Source organism: Styela clava, chromosome 2 (genome assembly GCF_964204865.1).
Source record: "Styela clava chromosome 2, kaStyClav1.hap1.2, whole genome shotgun sequence".
Lineage (NCBI taxonomy): Eukaryota > Metazoa > Chordata > Ascidiacea > Stolidobranchia > Styelidae > Styela > Styela clava.
The window spans coordinates 30,290,971-30,317,047 of NC_135251.1; the positions used below are offsets into that span (position 1 = coordinate 30,290,971).

Sequence of the window (26,077 nt, forward strand, 5' to 3'; positions counted from 1 at the left end):
TATTTATGCTACGCGCTCGCACAGTGTGAATAGTCTGGAATCTGTGCGTAAATATGCATTACAATGATACTAACTAACTAAAGTAGCTTTAGTTAAACTATATCAAATACAAAGTAATATTTCGGTATTTTCTCCCCCAAGACAACAAAATTCCTCCCTATAGTGCACTTGCTTTCCTGTTGGGAAATGCTGTACTAGGTCCATATATGTGTGAAATATCGCTGTGAACAAATTTCACTTGAGAGTTTTATTAAAAACGTCCTGTTAGAATTGAAAATGAATAATCGCTCAAAAAAGATAACAATGAAGTGCAACGAAGGAAATGTGGAAATTAAATCAATGAAATTAACTAATAAAATTAAAATATTTTTTGGAACAGTAATTGTAATAAGTGGCATTACCCAAATTCAGAAGTAGGAAAATCTACCTGGCGTGGAAAAATTATCTGGGGGATCGAATCAAACGTTAGCATTGCGAAACGGTTTGACATGTCACAAACGGACAGAGAAAACTGTTAGCGCGTAGTAGGCTACGTCTATGCGCTACATTTTTGACGTTTGTTAGAGAATAAGTAATGAGATATTTTTAAAACGCAATAGCTATTTAGGATAGATTTTGCTAAATAATTAAAAATAAAGATTTTATCAAAAATAGGCAATAAGAAAATCGAATTCGAACTTATAATTCTAAATGTCAATGAACATTCACATTGGTTGTCAAATATATTTAGTATATTATCCAAATGTGGTTTGTGTATCTATATAGTTTTCGATGGTTGCAATATTCAACATTGTAATTCAATTTTTTTAATTTCCATTTCAATTTGGAATTACACGTAATTGTTTCGTAATTGTGATCCTATCAAATATGACAATGATGTCAGATTTGAAACTGTATTCGATGCGAACGGTATTCGGTATATTTATCTTTATCCGATTTTGGGCAAATCCATCAACTGTTTAAAAACGGGTTACTCCATGGTCGAACTGTCAAAAGTCAATGAACACCAAATGATTGAGTCAAGCAACAACTGGATGAAAATTCGAATGATTTTTTGGAAGGCAAAATCTCACTTGTGATTATTCATTATCACGTCTGCTTTCTGGTATCATTTTCCAATGTGCCCTAATACGCTTTCCGAAGAATTCCACCGTGATATGCTTTATCTCAGCTTCAGCAATGCATATGTCTAATCTACCGACATCCGCATTCCGATACTCTCATTCCGCCATATTGATATTTGTATTCTATCACTCCTGGTTCAACATAGTATAATAATGATATTGGTTCTAGCTTCGTTGGAACGCAGCATGGACTTTTATGCAGGGATGGAAATCGCAAGTGCGCTGCCGCTTGAATAGTTGCGTGTTTTGTCGTATCACCGGTCAATGGTAATTCACATGTGCCTATACATTTGTATGCTTTGTATCCAGTTGGTTTCGTAATCCAATCAAAACCTATTTCATGGAAATTCACATACATATCCGCCTTGTGACAGTGTGGACCATGACTTGTTGAGCGTTTTTCTCTGCGTTTGGATGCTAATGGTGCTGCATCTTCTGGATCTCTAAGTTTCACTGGAACTTTTATTCCTCCAACTTCAATATCGATATCTCGATCTATGATTGAACGCCTCTTACGTTTATAATCAACTGTCCCAAATTCGTAAAAATCGACTGGTGTAACAGGCAGTGACTTGTCAGTCTGATGCGCCAACATTTCACGCATTTCGTCCCTATGTTCAAGATGTCTATTTCTACTTGTATCATCGGAGAAAACAACAAGCAGAGGTTCTCGCGGAGATGCTGGATCGGGATCAATATCAATCTAAAATGTAGTTTACACATGTTTTTCATCTTAGACCAATGTGGATTACGAATACCAAACTCAATTCAAATTTAGGTAATTTTGTATGGAAATTTTCTATAGAACAAGTATATGCGAGTAATTTCTATGCAATCATATGCAGGTCATATATAGGAATACGTACAATGCCATCAGTAGTATCCATCATTGTAATGTGAACTTCAAGTTGATGTAGTTTCTTCCTGCGAATCCAACTCTGCATTGCTCCAGTTATTTCGAAAGTTTCCCACCCATCCCTTCGAACTGTTTGTTGACGTGTATCAATCACTCTATATTCATTGACAAATTTGATAGAATATGATGAGGGAAAATATGAGAGCGCAATAACGAGCGAAAAGCTAAACTCCTTTTAAACATGAATTTCATATTTGTATTGCAGTACATTTTATCACATCTCCATATATAAAAGGAATTAGAATAAGCTAATCGCTTATACAATGAAACAGCAAGCTGCTTAGAATTTTGGGTTTTCATTAAATTTTACATGCGTCACTGAAACGTCAATTAAAAATATATCACTGTTTCATACTCTTGAGTACTACTTATGATTGCTGAAAGCTATGATATTTTTGTATTATTTGATATATTTCACCTTCTGTTTGCGTTTTGAATGTCCAGCTCGTCTTGTTTGCAGAATCGATTAGAATCTTCTCTCCACGTATTTGATTTTAAGTTATGACAATTGACTTCAATGATTTCGATTTTTATATCGACGCCAATTGCAGGCCACCTAGTCATATATAACATAATGTCACAGGTAAAGCACCAGCACCACCACAATATTAGGAAAGTGATTTATTTAAATTCAGCTTGGTGGTCATAACTGGAGCGACGAAGTCTTTAATTTCCGGTGTCAAATTCCACAAGACCCTTAAATTATTTTTGATGAAATATCGATTTTCTATATAAAAAGATAATTGGTCAATATAGAATACCAGAAATACTGGAACTTTCTGAATCATAAGGTAATATTATAAGGTATAAGTTTTCATTATGACTTAGATTAAATAAAAATTTAATTCATTTACCTAAACTGTTTCAAAACTAAATGAAATCGCAATTCGGCCTGGGTAATTTGTTCATGCAACGGAATTGACGAAATATTAAACAGTAGGAGACGCTTTGTCACACAAACTTGTCCATGTGGATTTCTGTCACAATCAGAAACTTGTGAATTGAACATCAACTGATGTTTCATTGTTGCTGTAAAATAGCGTTAGGTTAGGTTTCAAAACGGAAAAAACAGGTCTATTCTAATCAGGGGGAGGGTTCGACATGGCAACACGAATAAACTACAGTCAATAACGTAGCCATTGTGAAACGTGACATTACATTTTGTGAAATATACAATTAAACTGTGATCAAGTTTTAGGTCGGATATTTCAGCTAACCGTAGCCGTCACTTTGATATCGTACAAGAAATATATCCAAGTGTTCACTAGCAAGCATCATGTAGATTATAATACATGATAAACTCTGATCAAACAAACAAGAAATTCAATATAATCGGCTAAATTCGTTGTTTAAAGAATTTTGCCTATGTACAAGGTAACAAATATAGTCACAAGCCATTTATACTGTAGCGCATAAGTTTTCAAAGTTTACCTTTATTTGGAAAACTGCGAATGATGTTAGATGTTGGTTGCATTGATTTGTCTTGGTCAAAGCGATTGAAAAGATCCAGCATGAATTGCGGAACCACAACGTTTTCATTTGATGATGATATTACTGGCGAAACTAAAGGTTTTGATCGGGACTTGGGATTTTCTCCGAAGAACGAATCAAATTCAACAGGAGGCCGAACTCCCACTGCCATATGCCGAGGCATAGAATTTTGAAACGGATTATCAACATCTTCGTCGAAATAATTGTCAAAATCAACGGATCTCTTTTTTAGGTGATTACTTCCTCCAGAGGAAACTGGCAATTGATGAAGAAGGTCTTGATTTGTCTCCGAATCATTGTGTCCTTCGTTATCATTCATGTTGAGATTTACTACGTCATTTTCCAACACAAAAGAATTGACAATTGCAAACGAAAAGTATAAACACAATGGTGATAGCTTCTTCATTATGAAAATCAGCGCGTTTAAAAATGTTTAATGTTCGAACTCTTAATAAATGAATAAAATGTTGATATGTATATACATATTATCATAAATTTATGTCACAAAATTATATACTATTCGGCCTAAAAGTTGGGAACAAAAACAATCTAAAGAAAACCTGAACTCGATTTCAACACTTTCTAGTCACCTGAAAATCACTCTATATAATATGTTAGATTCTCCGGCTATCTACTCCGGGTCAAGTTGCGTTTATATTTATACTTAGAGGAAAAAGGAAAGCACACGACAAAAAAATGATAGCGCATTATATAAGAATGTTTAGGCTGGTGAATAACGGCCCATTTTCTCATAACTTTACATAGCAGTTCGCACCAAGTCGCGGATTCACTCGAAACCACAAGTATCTGTAATGATTTCGCATAATGTAATATTCAATACCCGAAAACCCGACACTTTGTCACGATTAAATTTAAATTCTAGTGAATTTTTCGTATAATTACTGTACACTATTACTCTACTTGAAATACTGAGAGTGCAGTTCTCATCGTGACATACAGTAAATGACAGAAGAACGCTGCGACATATCAATTCTTCAAATTCCAAAAGTTCCTCGATGACTGGCTTATTATCTCTGCCAGTCACTTCCCGTGCTTAGCACTTCTGGAGTTTCGAATATATCTTATACTCAGTCGGATATTTAAATCAGTGACCCCCCGATTTTAAAGTTATTTTTGGACGGTATGACATATTGATCTATGACGTAAATTTCGCTCTACGCAAACAACATCTTATCAAAGATGTAAAATGACCAGTACTGACCAGAAAACAAAATAGTTATTTCAAAAACATATAAACAAAAGCTATCTATCTGTTCATTAGATCTGAACAAACTTGGAAGGAACATAACGCGGTTTATAAATATTTGTACACATAAGGCCAAGCATAATGTTTTTATTTATTTGAATATATTCGAAACAGGGCAAAGTGTGATTTGTAAACTCAGGAATACGTCTGTTTTATGTCCCATAATCTCATTGCGTGAATCAAGTGACATAAGTACGTGTCGCACTTTCAATAACATGACACGTGATAATGGATGATTCCATTAGTGTGTGATAAATTTAGGCAGAATCAAACAAATCCTAAAATGCGACCTTCCGGTTCCGACATACATATTGCATATTATGTGTGGTCTCCGCGAGCTAAATCTCTTTAAAGACCGGGAGATCAAGTGAAAAACGCAAAATTTGAAAGTTAGCATTCTTCAACGTATTTGAGTATTTCGCGATCAATATAAACACTCGTAGACTCATTTAAAATTAACTATTCATTGATAGTAATAAAAACAAGGAACATTTGAAGCGGCCGTTCAAATGTATCTAAACCACAGAAATTTATCTGGAAAAGCCTAACAGGTAAATATCAGTTATAGCTGATAACATGACATTTGAAGTAGTTCGAGGTTAAACCGGAAGAAAATCAAGTGATGGGTGCAATTTCCGCGAAACGTTTGCTCGAAACCTTTTAAGGAGAATGAAACTGAGGCTTTACTGCAATCGTGAGGACGATGAACGACAGACGTATTTCGGGGTGGAACGCGGGCGTATACTCTTTTATATATATATATACATACCTGTTGTATTGTCTACGAAAAGATACGGATATGCAATATTCTGTATATATGAAGTTTTTATATAAGCTAGAAATTATTTTTGTGTAATTGAATTTGTCATTAACTTTTGAATTGAGTAGAGCAGTGGTCGGCAACCTTTTTCAAGTGACGGACCGGTAAAGCTTGACCAAACTTTTGGCGGACCACCTTTATACAAACGAACCAAGCCTATGCAATAAATTATACGCATTAGGAAATTTACGTTGACAATATACTAAAAACGACGGTGATGCTATTTGAAGTGATGTCTGCATTTGTTTGATGGCCATTAACTGTTCCCATATTCGAGATATGGTCGGCATTGAGACACGTAACGTGTTTCTTACTTCCAGCCTATTTTGTTTTTGTAGTTATCATTATTGAAAACCAGGCTTCACATTAAGATGTCGGAAAAGTTAACAATGCCTGTATCGTTTTGTTGGGGAGATCTAAGTCGGACTGATGAGAGACATTTTTATAGGGGCGTAGACAAAACAATTGACCCAGCATTATTACGACATACTGACATGGCAATTGTTTATGAAATCAGACATGTTGCATTGTTGCTCAATAGTGTTATGCAGTGGTCGGCAAACTTCATGTACTTGCGGGCCGAATATAAACATTTCTGATAGCGCGCGGGCGCAATATTTCCGCCTTCAAACAATCGCTACCATAATTAAACTTCAAATTATGGCGCATTCGCATTGCTACCCTTCTATTGCTGTGTTGAAAGCCTGTCCCAATGAGATGTATATGTGGCGTTTTTTTTATTATCCAACAATACATTGTTTTTATGTACTTATTATCAATGTGAAAGATGATGTTTTTGTCCAAATGATGATCTGACAAGCGAGTACAAAATTTAATCTAAGTGTAATTCATTTTAGTTAAAGCTGCTCAAGACCATATGTTCTTCCGAACGTGCACATTACACGTTTTGCACTGTTGCACAGATGAGCTGTGGCGCAGTCCCGGGTATCGGGGTCGAATTTTCGACAAGTCGTTTCGTAACGAGTTTAACATTGAAACCCTTAACAACTGCGATGTTGACTGGGCATATCGAGAAAACCGGTTTTGGAATGCGCAAGAAAGAAAAATATTTTTCCGTTCAAGCACTTTGGAATGCTCGACCCGCGTCTTTCCGTTTTTCAGACATTTTCAAATTTTAAAAATCAAAATTAACTCGAACGACATACAACTGACGCTACTTACACGTTACATAAGGAGCGCCGTGCAGCAGCACTTGTCATCACGTAAATCCGCGTAGAGACAATAATAAATTTGGGATTAATTTTTGTTTTATTTATTAGATGTCGGGTCGTTCAAGGGCCGCAACATATTAGCTCACGGGCCGCATTTTTTCCGACCCCTTGTTTTGTGTTTGTCTTGTTTACTGTTGGGTGCTGTTTTTTAGTCGTAGGGTTTGTGGTTAGATTGTAGAGGTTTTATTACGGCCTTGTCCGTTTTTGTGTCACCTCTCTGCGGACCGGCAGTAACCTTTCCGCGGACCGGCGATGGGCCGCGGCCCGGTGGTTGCCGACCACTGGAGTAGAGCATGTTTGAAACCGTGCCAGCAAAATTCCATATCTACTGTTTGAATTTGTGTGACAGTCTAACCGTAGTTTGTTAGCTAGTGGAGTGTTCAATTTCTGATGATAGAAGAATCTGTCTATATATAAATTATCTGACGCTCTATAAAAATCCTTTTATTTACAAATTAAAATTACATAATATTAGAATCAACTTTAAAGCAAAAACTCTACTCGTGCAATTTTATTAAAATAAATGTCGAAATATTTTAAATTTAGAGAACGTCGCCTAGCTTTGTATATTTAACCATATGATTTACTGACATCAGCAATTTTTTTATTATAATTTATTTCTGAAAACTCCCTGTTGTAAATATTCCTTTTTTCAATACGATCTTGGGCAGTCTCATAGAAATGGGCATATATCTATGCGGACATCCATATGTGTATGATAGATGAATGCAATTGTAGGAAATTTTGCAAAATTATTTTTTCACGATTCGGGAAACCCATATTCACCTATCCTCGGTCACATTAATTAAAACTAATTGCATTTCAATAATCACTGATTTGAAAGATATCATAGATTACGGATAGGATTTTTATAACTGTTCAAGACCAAACCTTCTTCCCCCTGATTTTTCTCTGCCAGATTAAAACTTCTAATTATTGTCCTCAGCACACTAAAATTCAGAAGTTGGTACGATCTTTTCATTGTAAAATTTGATCTTCATGTAGTATGAGGTTATTTCTGTCATTTCTTAGTAAGTCTGTACGTTTGTTTGTAGGTTTCGTTCAAAAATATTCACGCGAATAAATTTATATTTTAAAAATAAATCCGAACTGAAAAAAGGTCACTATCGCCAATTATTCGGTCTCATCATCATTCGTACCGATTTCAATGCTGCTTCCACTCTCCAAGTTTTCCAATACATTGCCGTTTCACCATAAATTGGACGATCTGTAATAAGTAAATATTTCAGACTTATAGAACAATTCTCAAGTACATGGAAAAACAAAACAGCGAACTAACACAAGGTCATGCATTTTATTGTGTCAAGACGAAGATAAAAAACTCAAAGCTGACTTTTACAATTTATGAGAACTCTTGTAAGCGATATTGCGTTCTAGATTTAAGACACAGTGTGGCATGCAGATTCAAATTCCAAAAAATATTGCAATTGAGTCTCACTATCAGTTGAATCGCCAAATAGAATAGAGTGTGATTAAAAACAAACAATCTTTTTTTCAAACTACCAACTTTGTAAAGACGAGTTAAGATTTGCATCTGAGCAGTTGCGGTGCCACCAGGCTGATCCAGTCAATACAGCACAATTGTTCTGGGCGTTCCAATCTCGATCGCTATCGGTTGTCGTGAACTGCAACATATATATATCAACATTTTGAAGAAAAGGAATCCAACAGTCCAGTGCATCTGTTAGTTAGTAGAATTATTTATCAACCTGCATGCCGTTAGAAGTTTTCATGCTATCTCCGGCGTCTTCAAATGGCCCCCAAAACATTGATTCAAAGTCTGAAATTCTCAACCGAAAGCCTGTATCTGGTCCTTCAACATTAAAACTTTTGTAATATGCAATACCAGAAACATTGTGATATTCCGGGTAATACCAATCTGTCATTTGTACCTTTACAGGTCGAAGACAAAAATTAAAGTGTTTTTGAGGATAAAGGAAGGAAGGGTGTATTAATTGGAATTCGGTAAACGTTTTGTGCAGAATGTAGATAACTAGAGGCTGAGTTCTTTACAAAGCCGAAACGTAATGTTAAGCCACGTCACTAAAATGTAGGCTACAAACAAACTAATTTCTCATAAAAAAAAACTGACCAATAACTGCTGATTTTCAACTGTTGACAGAAGATGAATATTTTCTAACCCGATCCAATAACTAGATTGAGGGCTTCCAAAGTAGTTCGTGTATTCTTTATAGTTACGATCAAAATTTACTTCACCGTTTTTTCTGAACAAAATATTAGTTGAATAACGATTTAGCTCTAACATGTATGTTTAAAAATAATTTGCGATATAGTCCACAAACCATTTGTTATCGCACGTTTAAGGTGCAGCATTCGTATTAAGATGTTGAAGCTGGATGAACAACTGTGCACTTGGATCGCGGTTTATTTCTATACAGTGTTTTGACACGGGAGACTGACATAAATGAGCCGACACACTGACCACTCCAAAACTATACGAATAAAACTTCTATCTATAAATCCAACTCGTATGGTAGTGTTTTTGTGACGCTTACACACAATATCAGTTATTTCATCTCATGTTAACCAGTTTAAACCTATGTTACTATGCTACCTAGGCGTCTTACTGTTTCAAAAAGCCACTCGTTTGTAAATCTAGACTGAAAGTCATATGTCCTGGCGACGGAAACAGTGTTTTTAGGTCATATTTCATCGTGATTTTGCCATGTCAAAAATATAAAAAACACCTCATTTGTAGAACCGTCCAACCACCGTCCATTGTCGAAAAATCACAGAATACATCATAGGAATTGAAAGTTCGGCAGTTCACCAAGGTATAAATACCACTGCTTTGTGTCGTCATTCCACTTCGGAATAAACTTGCACAGTCACGATCTTTAACTATCGGTGGTATCATAACAATGATTAAATGAAATGCATCGGATTATTTTTCATTTAGATAATAATGAATTAACGGAGGTGGTCGCATCGGATTGCAATTAACTTTTAAATCAGTTTATACAGTTTTACACCAATATTTGTTAGCAGGCTACAATTTAGAAATGTCCCAGTTATCGTATATACTATAGTATATAGCATATTTATTTACCTTGTGGACATGGAGTGTTAACACAAGTTGGAGTTGTCATGTCCCATCTTCCATTTGGCGCACAAGTCGTTGAATTTCTCAATCCCGTCATTCTGTGCCAATCTGCACAGTCGAATTCGCAACGGGCACCAGGAAGGTAACCTCCTATAAGGCGTAATATGACTAGTAAACTACTATAGTATGTGTACGACATCAACATTATAAATTAAAGGTTGATCCGATGTAACTCCAAGTGAAGCCCAATATAAATAAGTAGCCAACAATCACAACATGTGTCCAGTATAAAGAGCAGTGGTGCGCAACTCAAATGAGCATACGTGCCAAAGTTTTCAAAATAATTTTGTCGCGTGCCTCGCTATGTTTGTTGATGATGATTGTTGGTATTGTGAACAAACTTTAGTAAAACACATAACAACAAACTTAATCAATACACAATACCGACTAACTATCTACTGAAAAACTACTGTTTTGTTGAAGACTTTTTTGATGGATCAAGTCTAAATAAAAGGAGAAATAGCGATACGCATCACTGAATTCTAGCCGATCCGTAACTGAGATTTGTTTATTTTCACGACTGAGAATGCCTGTTCACAACTGTACGTGTTTGCAAATTGAAAATTACAGTTTTTTGCATTTTTCAACAACAAAATTGGATAGATTCTCAACAAAATTAGATACATTATCATCAAAATTGGATACATCTTGTCTTCGAGGCGAGAGTGAAACTCAAGTAATAAATTTTGTTGGAAAATATCATGCAAAAATGTCGTGCCACGTTCGAGCTTATGGTGTGCCACATGGCAGTGTACAAACACAGTCTATAGGACATCTTTACACGTACAATGTGAGATTTAAATGAATATTGTCATAATTACCTAAGCTTTCGGAAACTGTCCAGTGCTTCAAAGTATAAAGGCTGTATTGGTGGGATATTAACGGGCAGCGCGTGTACTTATGGAATTCGCCCAGTAGTTTTTTTTACTTGATAGGCTGAATCAGTATTATAAACAAGGTCCCTTGAATAGATTACTTCTTAACATTTGATAAAGTAAAACACCCAAACTATAAAATACTTTCCTTTCATTAAAAACATGCATATATATATACGTCCACAATATTCAACTCGCCTGTTTTGTTGTGAATTGTTCCTTCGCATTTCAGAAATCCGTTTTGAACTTTATGTAGTTTTACGCAAGTTCGTAACACTGGTCTCTCCATCAGCGCAATTGCTTTGATTTTGAGATTGTTCGCGTTTTCTTGCAGGAAATAAAAAAACAACATCAAAAAAGTACAATTTCCATTCAAATTCGAACACATAGTTTTATAGAATTCTACCAATATAACTATTTTATAACAAAATATCTAAAGTATTGCTTGCCTGATATTCCACCGATAAAGCTCACATGGTATCCTAGTGTGGCATACATTATTATAGTGGCTATCAACATGACTATCGGCAAAGCAACATTTGAACCGTTTTCCTTTTGTTTTCCCTCCAGTTTTTCACAAAAATGTTTTCTCGGATTCTCATGTTTCAACCATTTTAAACCGTGTCCGCCAATGTCTTGTGGTGTAACAATCGAGTCAGAGTCACTTTCTTTTTTTATCTAAAATAGAAGGTTGTTGTTTTTAGCATCGAGCCACAACGATTTCTGTCATGCGGGCATTTGAAGCTTTTTTTTAATATATTTGTTGTCCATGAATACATGAGTGGGTTACCGAAACGGGTCAAAATATTGAATTTGTCTCTCGTTATGTGCGTCTTGTTAAACTGAAAATTTGATTAGAATCTTATTCGGCCTGATATAGGCAAGTCCGAGTTACCCTTCATTCAAATTGTAATCAGAAATACTTTATCAAGTGGAATCAACACCGAATGACAGAATATATGTTTTCTTTAAATCGTTAAGAGCAATCTTTTAATAAAGTTAAACTTTTCTCAATGATTACTAAATTTATGAATAGTGTGCAAAGAGTTGATATTGGAAACGTGATAAATGGAAAATATTCTAAGTTTTTGATGTAAATAAATAACAATAAATTATAGCAGAAGGGATTTTGTATCATTTTTCTGGACAAACCTTACGTGAACCGCTAGTATAGAGGGTTCTCAAACAATGGAGCGTAGACAATTTTTTGAGGCGGCGTGAGGTTAATTGAAAATGAATATACTTGTTAGATTTGATTTTGCCCGCCTTATTTTTAAAACTTTTCATTTATTTTATTATTTACGTTTTATCCACGTGTTTTTTGAATAAAATAACGTTTCGCCCTATTATCTGTTATTTGTAGCTTATTGTTAGCTAGCTAGGTGGGGCGCGAGCCTTGACAAATTCCAAAAAGGGGGGTCGCGGCTTAAAAAGTTTGAGAACAACTGCACTAGAAGCTGCAAATTGCATGAGAAAGCTAAAACATACCAGTAACTAAACCGCATCGTATATGCATGTATATTATCACAACCTAAGTGGAAAATTAAACATAGGCTACATATAAATTTGTCTTTAAAAATACTGAAGTTTTTAATATTTTTTTGATAAGCTACCTTCAAAGCCCATAGCGACTATTTTCATTACCGGAAAACACTCGGGGAAAAGAGAAAAAGAGGGATTGACGTAACTTGCGGTTTGTTCAATTTATTTTGGATCACTGTGCCTGGCACGAAGCTCAAAACAACAAATGCAGCCTACGCTGAAAAAATAGTCGAGCTTACATTCAAATCCATTTCAATTGACCCACTTGCAACTACTGTAAGAACTGATTGAATCTGTTCTGGTGTTAATTCATCTCCTAAAATAATTAGGCTGTTTAGAATATTTTATCACGTTACTTGCTTTATTTTATCGTATCCTCTTTACATTGGATATACAATTTAGATTAATATTTTTTCTGAAGAAAGTAGTACATCACGATGTAACAAAGATAGCCAATCAAACTATAGTTTTATTTACTAATTTTCGGGCTTTTTAGTTCATTTGTGTTGGGTAAGACTAAACGAAGGAGATTAGTACAGTTTGATGACTTTGAACTTTTGTGACGCGCCTTTTTAAAATTATTTTACTAATAAGATAGCTATAATTGGTTAGGTATAATCATCATTATATTGTAAACAATGGCAAATTAATATGAAATGTTTGAGTAAACTGATGTTAAATGTCTGACTCCACTATGGGCTAGGGTTGATTACCAATGAAGTCCTTTTCGTCTCCAGATGTAATAGATCCTGAAACTGAGTTGATGTTTGTTTTTGATTTTGTTATGACTATATCTTGCTTCATGAATTTAGTTGCGGCATACATAATCAAAATTTCATCAATACTCCACGTCTGAACTTCTCTTTCGTGTCGTACAAAATGCGGATCGGTAGAATATATCTAGAAATTTAAAATCTTGATGTCGGTTTCATTTTCATTCAATCCTGCACTTGTAATCCCTAAAATATATTTAAAATACATCAAGGTGTATCTAAAAAAAATTTTTGTTCATGAAGACAAGATTCTAATCTCACATTTCATCCTTGGATAATTACTATATAAAATTAGTATTAGAGTATTAGATCAGGGGTTCTCAAACTTTTGGTGTTGCGGAGCCCTTGGAAAGGTTGACTATTATTCACGGAGCCCCAAAATAAATGTTAAAGTTGTTACTTTCAGATTAATATTCCTGAGCAAGTTAAAAGTACTTTACTTAATTTAAATGCTGAACCTTAGGGTTAATACAAGTCATACATAAATCTAAATTTCAAACATAAATTATATATACACTAAAGCTGTAAATTTGACACTTGACAAACATATTAATAAATAAGGGGTCGAATATTTTCCCTTTTGACATTTTTGGAAGACTTAAAAGGCCGCTAATAACGTGCGCAATTGCATTTTGTTACAATCGCCGTTTTTTTTGTCAGCATGGCGTGTCTTTGAACCTTTTAACATCTTTACTCCGGTGTTTATTCTCCCTAAATCAAAAATTTCCCTCGGCATATATATACATGTATAGTTACACAATGACGACGTTATTCGCTTTTTTGTTCTCGTGGGGAATTATGAGTTCAATGTGAAAAACCTGTTACCATATTATAGTCATCGTTACGAAATGCTAAAAATAATAATTAATTAAGAGATAAATCCGCAACTCAAATTTCTTGATTGAAAAGCGGCATTCTAAAATAATAAAACTAAAACTTAAAATGGAAGATCACAGGTTTGGTTTCAGCAGACTCACCTCAGATTGAAAACGTATTTATAGACATTGTAAATCACAAAAATTGGTGTTATGTTAGGTTTTCATCGTAGTAACTGCGAAATCGAAACAGAGTCAATTGTGCGCGCGATGTACCTTTTCCCCCATTATGAAACTACCGACGGAGCCGCACGCGTTCCGCGATGTACCTTTTTTTTCATTCTGAAACTACCGACGGAGCCGAATGCAATAAAATAAATTTCAATTGTTCGTTAAATGCTCGCATCGGTCATGGATTAAATATTTTACGCAATAAAAATCTCGTTATCCGTTTTTTTTAATCGCGAAGAATGTTGCGCGGAAATTTCCGATTCCAATTTTGAACCACCACCCTCTTAAGAATCCTGGCTGCGCTCCTGCTTATAAATAATGTCATTTTTTAATTCCGCCTCTTTGCCATATTTCGAGGCTATTTCGTTGTCAGATTTTATCAAAGCTGTTATTGCTTCTTATTAGAACAGTTACAAAACTAGTCAGTATTTTGAAAAGTAATCCAATAGCTCGCGGAGCCCCTGGGTTTCTCTCGTGGAGCCCTGGGGCTCCGTACGGAGCACTTTGAGAACCTATGTATTAGATAACAAACGAAACCAGTACCTGTACGCGCTTTGATTTCACAGTGAAATCTAGCATTTTTTTGATGCTTTGTTCTTGAGCTCGTCGTAAAATTCCGAGTCCAAAATCAGCGTCTCTCAGATTTTTCTTCATCTCCGCAATTCGTTTACGCATGGACTCACTCTCATCGCCAAGGTGATTCACATTGTTAGCCATACTCATCACTTGGCGGCGCAATTGAACAAGTTCCGGAGTCGGATTTTCGACGGAAAGATGTGGATATTGCACATGACTGGCTGCATGTACACCCAGGTCTCTGAAAAGTTGTGTTCTCACGCTTCTGACAGGTTCTGATAGAATATGTATTTTGAATTACATCGATTTATAGCGTTAACGTGTTGGACGAATAAAGTTACGTGAAATATACCTGAAAAAGTTTTTTGTAGTTATTTGTTAAAGTTAATCAACAAATCGAAGCGCACATAATATAATTCAACGCACAGCACTAAAAAGTTTGTTGAATATTACGGCTTTAATTGAACTTGAAGCAACTAACTTTTTCAAAAAAATAATCGATTTCAATATCAGAATAGAGAAATAATGCCCTTTTAACAATACGTTCTGTATATCTCCACGTGCTCTTTGTATTAAAGGTATTTTTGCGGAAATTTTATATAGACTATTTGGCTTCATGGCCAACATCACATACCTGGTTTCGAGAAAAATTTAAAAATTTTAGTTTTTTTCCTCGGTCGAACAGCTTCCGACGTGTCTGATAGTTTGCTTTCATAGTTGCTGATTGCCGCCGTACTATCGCCGAGTTCTAACGCTAAATAGGAAGATTCTGTGGACGCCGATACATTATTCCCCATTTTTGGGAAGCAAAATATTATTATGTTTGGTTGATGAAAATATTTGAGATCATTTTTTTTCAATAGTGACGTCATAATAAAATACCCAGTTTGTATAAAATATGAATTTTATTTTCAAATAATTTAAAAATTTTCTGCTATGGAAGCCGACTACATTCTTGTGTTTAAAATCTAATTTAAGAACACTTTTTCAAAACGCATTCCAAGTTATCTACCTTTATTTCGACTTTCAAGTTTAAAGAAGTTTCAGATGAGAAAACTTGATTTCCCCGAGCGGAACTAAGGCCTGACAGAAAAATTCTTCACAACTCTCAAACATGAATTATAAATTATGCACAGCATGAGTTTCTTTCAAACAGAAAAACCATAATCGAATATATGAACAGGAAGAACTCCATCACCCGGTACTGATGGAGTATCGATGCGTAAACATACGCTTTCGTTGATTACGTGATTTTTGGAATTAACCATGCAAAAACATCAAGTAGTTGCGTAATAGAGTGATATCACCCACTCACAATTTGTCTGATCACAATTGATGCTAGGGCAAATATGTTGAAAATATTAGTATCTTTTAATTTTTTTAATAGTGAGAGGAAAATTCAAATACTTCTCCATTTTCAATTTATATATACTCGTTCACATTTTTGCAGTGAAATCCGAAATAAGGCTCACTGTATTACATACCTCGATGGTGCAATCGCGATTGCGTTCCTCAGCATGAATGTTGGTTACTACACCAGTTGATTTTATCCATCACAGTACTATATATTATGCTGTATGTGGCGTTTATGGCACAAAACACTTGGGGTGTGGTAGTCTTGGGATGTTGTTTGGGTAATTTGTCGTGATTTGACTGTTGGTCGGCTTGCAACAACTTTTGTAGTTGATGGAATTTATTAAATAATATCACTTTCAGATGTTCGAGATAATAGAACAAAGGCTTTATGACCAAATTGGAACATTTTCATAAGACAAGAATAGAACATTGTCCTGGGAAAGTCCAATTATAGCATTTCTTCTTTGTTGTGGAAGATAATCATAGGACATGGGCGAAGTAGCCGTCTGTCTGGTTTAGGACAAACCCAGATACTTTCTCTTGAGATGAAATATTATTTTACAAATCCCTTTTACTCGTAAAAGTTCCCGAACATGCATGAGACATAGGTAACCTAAATTTATGAAAGCATGTTTTATGAATGGCCTTAACAATATTGTGGATTTGAATCAAATGTATAATTTTTGTGTTAAAATGCGTAAACGTCTAACCGTATTCCATAATTTTCTTCACGTAATGTCTGTACTATAGAATGTACTTCGACGTAATATTTTACGTGATTAGCGAATTCACCCATCTGCCCTAGATGATTGACATTTACTGATAAAATCAGAAATCGCTTAACAACCACCTTCCCTTAACTTTGGGCGACAATGATGGTCTGTTGTTCCCATGATCGTTGCGTAAGTTTGACCTTTGATTGACTTTATTCTAGTGAATATTGAATATACGTAATATTACGAAGAAGTACAGGTGTCGTCTACTTGTTTGATATTAAATAACGGAATTCAAGGCTATGAAATGAACCGCAAATAACTATTTTTGGGATATTAAATAGCAATATATTGATAATTTCAATGCTCTAAAACTAAATGACAAATGATAATCATACAGAAGATTTTAATTCAAAAGTGCTCGTCTGTATTCAAGCATCGATGGTTACTGGTCTAGAGATAAAATTTTTTTTTACTCAATATTCACTTCGAAATGGTCGAAATGTTAGGTTTATTATTACACACCAGGTCTGAATGAATGTAAAGTCGAATACGTATATGATTGCGTCAGCCAAATTCCGCATGTTCTATTCTTTCTGCCAAACTCAGTTATATCCAATCACAACGTAATTCTCTTTTAAGCAATTTTTGTCCAATGTTTTCATCATATTTAAGAAGTCTGGACATTAAAGTTGCCGTTGTTTTTAAGAATCCTATAAAATACCTTAAATCACCTGAACACAATAAAGGTGATCTTTTTGATAGTCATTCTTACTTCAATTATTTGATGACACAGATGAACGATATCTTTGAGCCGTTGAATCATCCATGGGGTATTCTTAAGTTCATTTTAAATCAAATTTCATGCTTTAGATATATTAAACATTGAATTTATTAAACATATGCAGACACTGGATTAAAAGACGTTAATAGCGGTCGTATCAAAAGAATCAATGCACTGTATCGTCACGCACTGTATTGTCATAAAATGTGACAACTCATATAATATATATACTTTCAAGTACCCAATACAATTTAAAATACTCAATATCTGTAGAATTTTCCTATTAGCTGTAATATATAACAGCTTTTTAACCTTCGATATAATAATCTATCTCAAATTTTTCTCTGGAATAATAAATTATGAAGAGCTTTAGGTTATTATGTTTATAGTTACGGACTCGAGTAGTGTTAATAAAAGTTAGTCTTGTTATGGGTGACTGAAATATGTGGCTATTTTATGGCCTGGTGTGTGCACTCGCTGATTACGTCCAATTCTGACAAACTATTAGCTTCCCTAAAACAACAATATCATACGTATGTTTCTATTTTTATAAATGAGGTGCCGTTTTGAGGTTCGTTAAAGAACAAAATTTCACGGAGAATTTAGGTAAAACAAATGGCAATCCATCACTTTTAGAATATATAGTGCATAAACAAGTTTTTCAAAAAATGTTTCATCTCTCACCATATAGATCAACATTTATTTTTTAAAAGAGCAACGCTACGTCATAAATAAAAAATAGAATGTATATAATAGGGCAGAAATCTCAGCTCAAGCGAAATTATTTGACTTCAATTTTCTGTCAAACGAAGACAACAATTCATTCTCGTTGTTCGATCTTGTAAAAACACCCGCTGTCTGCGAAAGTGATTCTTATTTTAGGAATAATATAAACGAAAAATTGTTCATTATCATTCATGTACCATCTATCTCCCTTTCTAAGGCAATTTGCCCTCGTTTCCCGAGATCTGTAACAACGCCCTTCCGCGCAATTGGCATTAGGATGTTTTCAAATTACACAGCGATAAAATTTGTAAATTTACGAATTTACAATGTAACTGTCTCTACGATAATACGCATATCGCATACGATAAGGTCGCAAAATGTCCTTGCAATGAGCTACAATATAGGCAACACCTGCAGATAGATGAGATTTTGTGAAACAACAATTCTGAAAAATACCAGTTAAATTTATGGATGTTTACTATATATCCATTATTTTCAACTTCGTACTTTGTCGAAGAATTTGTTTGTTTTCTTTGCCTTGAATAGCCCTGACTAAGTGAAAATTGTATACATGAATTATACCGTAATTTGCAACATTGGCTGTATGATGGAGCTATCTGACATACATGATAAATTGCACGATAATATATTAATTACGCAAAACAACGAACATATCTCCCTTCGTATCTCTTCCCTAAAAAAGGTCGCAAATTCAAATAAATCATTCATGTCATGTTGCCGAGTTTAAATCAAAATTATAGCTTCATAGAATAAAAATAGCTTTGTTGTATCAAAATAATACGATATGTCAATTTTTAGTTGCTCATTGTGAATCATACTACAAAAGAAATGCAAAAATCTGAATCGTGTTTCATACCGGTTCTGATCGAGACTTGCGATAATAAAATGCGAGTCATATCACGCTCGCCAACATGTGAAAAAGTTATTACTTCTTCGTTACTTCTTTATTACTTTTTTTGTTAGAGTAGCCACTGCCTCAATACTTACACTGTATTATAATTTCAACGAGTAATGAATTGGTGTGTAGGTATAATAATTAGATACATTTTCTTGGTTCACATCATTTTTATATCCAATCGGAAACATATGAATCGCTACGTAGTTAAATGACCACGATATCTCAGTATATCATGAAATTTCTCGGACGCTAATACCCATTCTTCTAAAATATGGCAACAAAAGAACCATGATGTTTTTCATTTTTGTGTTTGAATTGATCTGTCAATTTTTGTTGTTGAACTAGATACGAATGGACTAAAGTTTTTTTTTGTAAATAGCCCCCACCACTAATGCATAAATATGAGATTTGAGGAAAACACCCAAGTGACGTTTCAAGTACTGCGGATTGCGCTCGCCACGTTTTAAGTAATTGCGCGTTCGCTACGTTTAGAAACATTAAAGAAAATACGTGCTCAGCTCCCCCCGGATCCATCTTCATCTCTAACATGTGGTCGTCGCACACCAAAATTGAAGAAGCCTAACTGGATAATTACTAATTTTGTTCATTTTGAGCGGTGTCGGGTCTTTCTACAAAAGGTCTGAAATAAATAGAATAGAGAGGAATAGAGAGGTAGTGCCCGACTCCTATGCTCCCGCGTTAGTAAACGATTCTGTGGAATTGATAGCAAATAATATTGATTACAGAAAACAAAATTATAACGGTTCCTTGGCAATATTCGAAGCTAAGCGCTTTGAGATATCGATATAATTTTTATTTTTTACAACATAATATGGATATTTAATTTTAAACTATTGCAACATAATTCTTTACATGTAAACAAACATGGAAATTATGTCATCCATACCAAGGAACTACGTTATCAGGACCCAGAACTGGGTAAAATACTGACGACCGAAAGGGTAAGCAAGAATATGGTTACTCGGAAATATACGATGAACCATTCTTTTTTAAGTAGAAATATACCGGTACAAACATGCATTATTGAAAAGTTATATTATGTAGTTTGAATTGTAAAATAAATGTAATAGAATATGTATAGTTTAAGCTTGTTTCACGCATTTTCTTGACGATATATTCGAATTTAATTTCAAAAATGACATATGAATGAACGAAACACGATACATACAACAAATAACTTCGAATTTCGTCGGATTTCAGATCGTCCACGTCCTAATCATTAACGGTAAAAACTACTTGTACCGACTGTCACCGGATATTGACCCCGTTAAATAATTGACGCAACGAATAATTGGTGGGAAAACAAGCATATCAAAATATAAATAAAAATTTAGGAAAGTACAGGGATTATTTCGGGAATCAGTATTTTCTCCTAGGAAAGTCTTGAAATAACTGTTTTCTCCCAATGCAAAATGTATATTCGGGGAGAAATACGCTGCTTTGAACGCATGTCAATCGAAGCAAATCATGTTTACTCATATAGCTGAGAATATCTCTTATAAGGTATCACTATATATTATATGAATCCGGATTGAGGCGTTGGTTTTTGTACTATATAATTACATAATGGTGGGTCACCACAAAATATTACTACAAAGCCGTTATCCTCCTGCGGTTGCATAGTATTGTTGTAAATATTGGGAAATAACCTATATACAAAGCTTACAATAAAAACATTTGATTGTTTCGACGGAATGCAAGTTTTATATTTCAGCCCATATCGGTATCATCTCATTGTTAACATGTTAATGAAAAAATGCTTGTAAATACGGAAAGTAAATTTTCCAAATGCATCAATGTTTGACTATGTGTTCGGATTAAGCGACTTCTATTGTGGGTGTGTAGTGGTCAATTTTCTCGCTGAAACAAGAATAAAAAAGAATGTATTTAAATAATATTTAAATTCGTTAAACTGAGGTTCACAAAGAGGCAATCAAGTTCTAATGCATAAAAAAAATCATAAAGTTAAAATACCAATTCGCAATCAGAGTTTTGAAAATGGAAAATATCTCTAAGAAACACATTATTTCAGCCGATAGGAATATATATCAAATTAATGGTTTGAACTTTAACATTCAATACAGTTTTGTGTGAAAACTAGTATACCACATTATATTCCACCATTTTTGGATTTGGTTTGGTTTATTTCAAACATGTCTTATACCACTTCAGTCATTGCCGTTTTATTAAACTAATAAAATAAAATTTCTACATATGATTTTTTTTGTTTGTTTGTTCTTAAAGATTAGGATGAGCAATAAGGTTTCATTAAATATCCATTTAGTTTCCATTTATTTAGTCAGAACTGATTTATCTTGTATTCAAATTTCAATCAACTAGAATGAAGCATTTTGACATAAATTTATTTACAACACTGGATGATATTATGTCGCCGGATATTATGTATTTGCATTTAGTTTTAAATCAACGTAAAATAAATCTAATTGTCGTAGGATATCTCATTTCAAATTCCACCGAATATTAAATAGAGCATATAATAACATTAGACTGACAAACGATTTTCATATTGGACAAATATGTAGAAAGCTGAGAAGTATTAAAATGGTTTTACCGGCGTTGAAAATAGATAATGAACTGTTCCCTGAAAACGTCTTTCAGCAGTCAAAATTCAGGAAAGATTGGAAAGTCTTATTTTTCAAGGGTGGAGAAATAAAGTTCAGTTCATAAAATTCAGTTTATTCACTTTCTAGCTTAATTTGAGGGCTTACAACAAAAATAGAGAGAAAACATATTTTTAAATGAACACAAGAAAACCAGAAATACCACTTGTTTGTTGTTAATAAAACTTCATTTTTGTTACATAAAAACAAACGTTGTAAATATATAATTTTATCCGCCTGTGAATCACCTCCAATGTAAAACCCCTTTTGAAACAGTGAGACGTGACTGGAAAATGCAATTTTGGTTAGTAAAGTATGAGTAATTTTGTTTGATTACTCATAACCATCATCATATTTCATTTGATGAATGAACTTGGCATCCATGTTAGACATAGACATGAACAATATCTACCTGAATGTGTTATTGCTTTTAGAATTCCTAAATTCCAAAATCCAAGTGTTCGATTGAATCAATTTAAAAATGAGAAATGTGTTGCGAAACAGTGTGTGATAATGTCTATTTAATTGGAATTTCAATTTCCTAGTTAGTCTTTCAGTATTTGAATTTTTATTTATTTCTCAGCGACGTTTCCAGTGGGGATCGTTTTTTCAGAGCCTATTTATATTGTCATTTCGCATTCTTTCAAATCCTATTATGAGAATACTATTCAATCTATATCTTTGATGTAATGTTGGCCTCACAGGTTGAAGTTTGACCTATATCACGTAGAACTCCGTAATATTGAAATCTCTGTTCAAGGAGAAATACCATTGGGTTTACAAGATCTCAATGTTTTACCGGTTTATTTTACTGGATTTTATGTATTACAAATATTTCTCCCCGCCTCGGAAAATCTCCGCTAAGCCAATTTTCTTGGTCCGCAATTTACTACAATTTTCGGATTCAAACAATTGACTCTCGTATGACCGTATATCATTATAATTATTATTTTTTCGATAAAAATTCTTGAATATTTATTTCAATATCTTTTATATTTTGAAAATCTATGAATAGAATGAATGAAATTGGCAAAAATTTATCCAATTTATTTTGTCGTGAAATATTCTAAAAATAAACCGAGAGTTGTAATCTGGCTCGTTTAAATCATCGTATACTATTGATTTTTAATGAAACCATAATGAAATAATTGTAGCATAACTATATTTGCGTATACAAATTTTAAGCGAGTGAGCAACAGTGAATTTCTAGTTTTAAATATATGGCTGTCTGGCTTATTAATAAATACGGAGTAAAAATTGCTCATTGTAAATTCAGCCTAAATATCCTTTGCCTTTCAAATGAAAGCGTCCCTGTTATTTCTCACTATTCATGGAAATTACCTGACTAAAGTATTCCGAGCATTTCCTTCCATTGTCGTAGTAATATGTGAATAAGTGCGTTCATGAATTCAGAAAATTACGAAAAGTAATTATCTCAAATATAAACCCATTACCGACGTTGAACTCACGTATTCATCATTCACAGCGAAATTGCTCTATGAAAATCACTGTGGAAATTAACTCTATGGAGAGTGTTATGGATATTATTTATAATCTTTTATGGAAGCAATATGTCCTATTTTTAAATTCTCTACACAACGCATATATGGGAATGCAAAAACCTGTATCTAGCTATATCGAAATTGAATTTTTGTGTTTTGAAAATATAATGAAAAATCTGAAGTATATCATGCACTCACTCTACATAATTAAACTATATCAAACTTTTATCTGGTATTGTTTCATTATCTTTATAATAACGAAATTATTCAATACAACAAGTGAATATCCGAATCGTGCATATACTCTGTGGCAAGTTTATAGCCAGTTTTCTCAGTATCTAAGTCCAGTTAGTACAACACAACAGCACAAAATCAAAATATTTGAAGTTATGATCATGGTTTGAGTTGGAGATAAAGTGTGGAGCCAGCTTAATCAAATGAAATTACTAATATTTATGATAATATTTATGAGAATATTATTTGATCAGCTTATGATGTATAATTTTCACATAGTGTCTGAAAGTATGTCCATGACATCAAGTTCGTATATACCGGTGTATATTCGTGCTGGTGAAATACACTAACTTTAATCTTTCGTAGCATTGGAAAACATGAAGGCTATGTTAATAGTTTTTTCGAACTGAAGACAAAGTCTATTTCACTCAATTGATGTTGTTTAGACATTTTGTGTTTGCTCATACTTATCTCACTTCATAACGTTTTTTCTATTTTCTTTTCATAATTACGATATGAAAAAACCTAAAAATGTAACCAAAATTTAATGATCACTTATATTATAATTTTGTTCGAATGTATGGATCGTACATGGCGATATTGAATTTGCCACAGGTTATTACCACATCCATAGGATATCAGACACCGGATAACCTTGGTTAATTTTCGACATTTTTATTGAGTTACACAATATTTAAAGAAGACGGCAAAAAGCTTTGCGTGTAAAAATAATTGGACTCTGAAAAGTCATTTTGCTTTAATGACATCCTTATGATCGAGATAAGGGTCGGAATTGACGCAGTTATTTCGGGAGTGTATTCCACTTTGTCGAAAATTGACAATCCTCCTGAAAAAAACATTGTCAAAAAAAAAACATTCACAGAAAAATATTTCCATCGTTTTTAATAAATGCCGTGACTGGATATTGAGAACGGAACTAAAAATTTTATCCAGCATTTGAAAAAATAAACAAAACAGAATCAAAATTAAGCCACCCGACATGTACGTGCCGTAATAGACTTGTACCGCAAATTTTTAACCATCGCGGCAAAGTTTCGGCCGGATTGGTAAACAACAGATACAATAATGTTTGCAAAATGGATCGTAATGGGTCAATGTTTTTATTAGAATCTTTTATGAAGAAACTACAAACGACTGTGACTAATGCAAATTATATTTGTGGACAATCACATATCGTTTTAATATACATAGAAAAATAGTAATAAAATAAAACCCACATTTGAAAATGTTTTACAATTTCTACGGGCATGCGAGATCCACGTACGTTGCGAGTGCGAATGCATATTCCCCGAAGCCTATAAAAAGTGTTTTAATATAATTTCAAGAAACACCCAAGTCTTCAAAAGACCCACACTACCAGTTTGAAGAGCGTACAAATAAATAAATAGCCATTAATGTATGTTAATGTCCCCAATCTTATAACAATTATTCTGATATTTCGTATGAAGTGTAAATTTGAGCAGAATATGTAATTGGATAAAATGTTTTGAAAAGGTATGTCGCGAATAATTCGAATGAATGTAAGCCTCATTCCAAGCACCCAATTGATATTTCAGATTTTTTCGTCATGTCCGTCTATGTTTTGGCGGAGCTATTTATAGACAACACTCGGCATAAAAGAAGTATTCGTCGAATTTACGTCCGGCAGACAGACATCTCTGTCTTGTGTGCGAGAGGTTAGCTCAGTATGGGAATTCACGGGTATAGATTTGAAAAAATGAACGTCTGTTCTCCGTGACATAAATTTCTTAGTTGCACTAATCAAGCGGAATTTAAAATCATTATAGGTTGTCATATGCGATAGAATGCCGCAGGGATGAAAACGATCATAGCTTGACTATACTAGATAGCAAAGTACTTGTAATATAGTATGGTAGCGATTCCAATGGTTGAAATATGATATCATTGCACACGCTGTGTATTCTACTACCCAGGTGATTGATATTTCTCATCAGTCTTACATAGCTGTAGTCAACGCAACATGGCAACGAAATTAAACCTGTTTTATATAGGGCCTACTGTAAGCTAATCCAGATTGGTTTTGGCGAAACCAGACGACGTTCGAATTGTTATTTCAACGGACAGAAAGTTTGTTGTAAAACGATGCTAGCATTAGGAATTTTAACAAGAGAATAATTCAGTCCATGTTCGTGTCAAATAACTAATTAACGTTTGCGATTTGTGGCATAAAAAACTTATATGTAATAGTCGTGGATTGCCTCCGGTATTTCCAGAAAAAGATTCAAATAGTCACCGACGAATTTTTCGATTTTAATGTATTAATTCTTTGTTTCGTTTGTTGGCTTTTCAGTAGTAAACGTGGCGGGTGGAAAACTCATTAGTACGCGTTAAAAGCAACACTAGATATTTTCA

At 34.0% G+C, this 26,077-nt stretch overlaps 2 protein-coding genes across 3 annotated transcripts; both read right to left on the reverse strand.

The window, feature by feature from the left end:
- Positions 1 to 238: 238 nt before the first annotated feature.
- Positions 239 to 3,974, reverse strand: LOC120335320 (bone morphogenetic protein 10-like). The gene is made up of 5 exons (XM_039402812.2): positions 3,472 to 3,974; positions 2,895 to 3,069; positions 2,459 to 2,596; positions 1,991 to 2,135; positions 239 to 1,827 (listed from the first exon to the last, which is right to left on the reverse strand). Exons 1-5 carry the CDS (start codon positions 3,935 to 3,937, stop codon positions 1,195 to 1,197), a joined length of 1,557 nt encoding a protein of 518 aa, XP_039258746.2. The 5' UTR covers positions 3,938 to 3,974; the 3' UTR covers positions 239 to 1,194.
- Positions 3,975 to 7,307: 3,333 nt separating this feature from the next.
- LOC120336333 (uncharacterized) lies at positions 7,308 to 15,617 on the reverse strand. Of its 2 annotated transcripts, XM_039403997.2 has the most exons (12): positions 15,442 to 15,617; positions 14,775 to 15,082; positions 13,126 to 13,312; positions 12,652 to 12,728; positions 11,320 to 11,548; positions 11,069 to 11,197; positions 9,942 to 10,085; positions 9,580 to 9,733; positions 8,964 to 9,096; positions 8,581 to 8,763; positions 8,379 to 8,496; positions 7,308 to 8,078 (listed from the first exon to the last, which is right to left on the reverse strand). In XM_039403997.2, exons 1-12 carry the CDS (start codon positions 15,602 to 15,604, stop codon positions 7,975 to 7,977), a joined length of 1,929 nt encoding a protein of 642 aa, XP_039259931.1. In that variant the 5' UTR covers positions 15,605 to 15,617; the 3' UTR covers positions 7,308 to 7,974. The 2 variants fall into 2 exon arrangements, 1 of the variants encoding a protein (XP_039259931.1); XR_005568786.2 differs by lacking the exon at positions 8,581 to 8,763 and having other exon boundaries at positions 7,927 to 8,078; positions 8,379 to 8,552.
- Positions 15,618 to 26,077: the final 10,460 nt, after the last annotated feature.

Coding starts and splice junctions, on each gene's coding strand:
- LOC120335320 (XM_039402812.2), bottom strand. CDS start 3,937: ATGAAGAAGCTATCACCATTGTGTTTATACTTTTCGTTTGCAATTGTC. Junction 2,597..2,894: donor TTAGTTTTGAAACAGTTTAG/GTAAATGAATTA, acceptor ATATATGACTAG/GTGGCCTGCAATTGGCGTCG. Junction 1,828..1,990: donor TGGATACTACTGATGGCATT/GTACGTATTCCT, acceptor ACTACATTTTAG/ATTGATATTGATCCCGATCC.
- LOC120336333 (XM_039403997.2), bottom strand. CDS start 15,604: ATGGGGAATAATGTATCGGCGTCCACAGAATCTTCCTATTTAGCGTTA. Junction 9,734..9,941: donor TAACACTCCATGTCCACAAG/GTAAATAAATAT, acceptor TACCACCGATAG/TTAAAGATCGTGACTGTGCA. Junction 8,497..8,580: donor AAACTTCTAACGGCATGCAG/GTTGATAAATAA, acceptor TATATGTTGCAG/TTCACGACAACCGATAGCGA.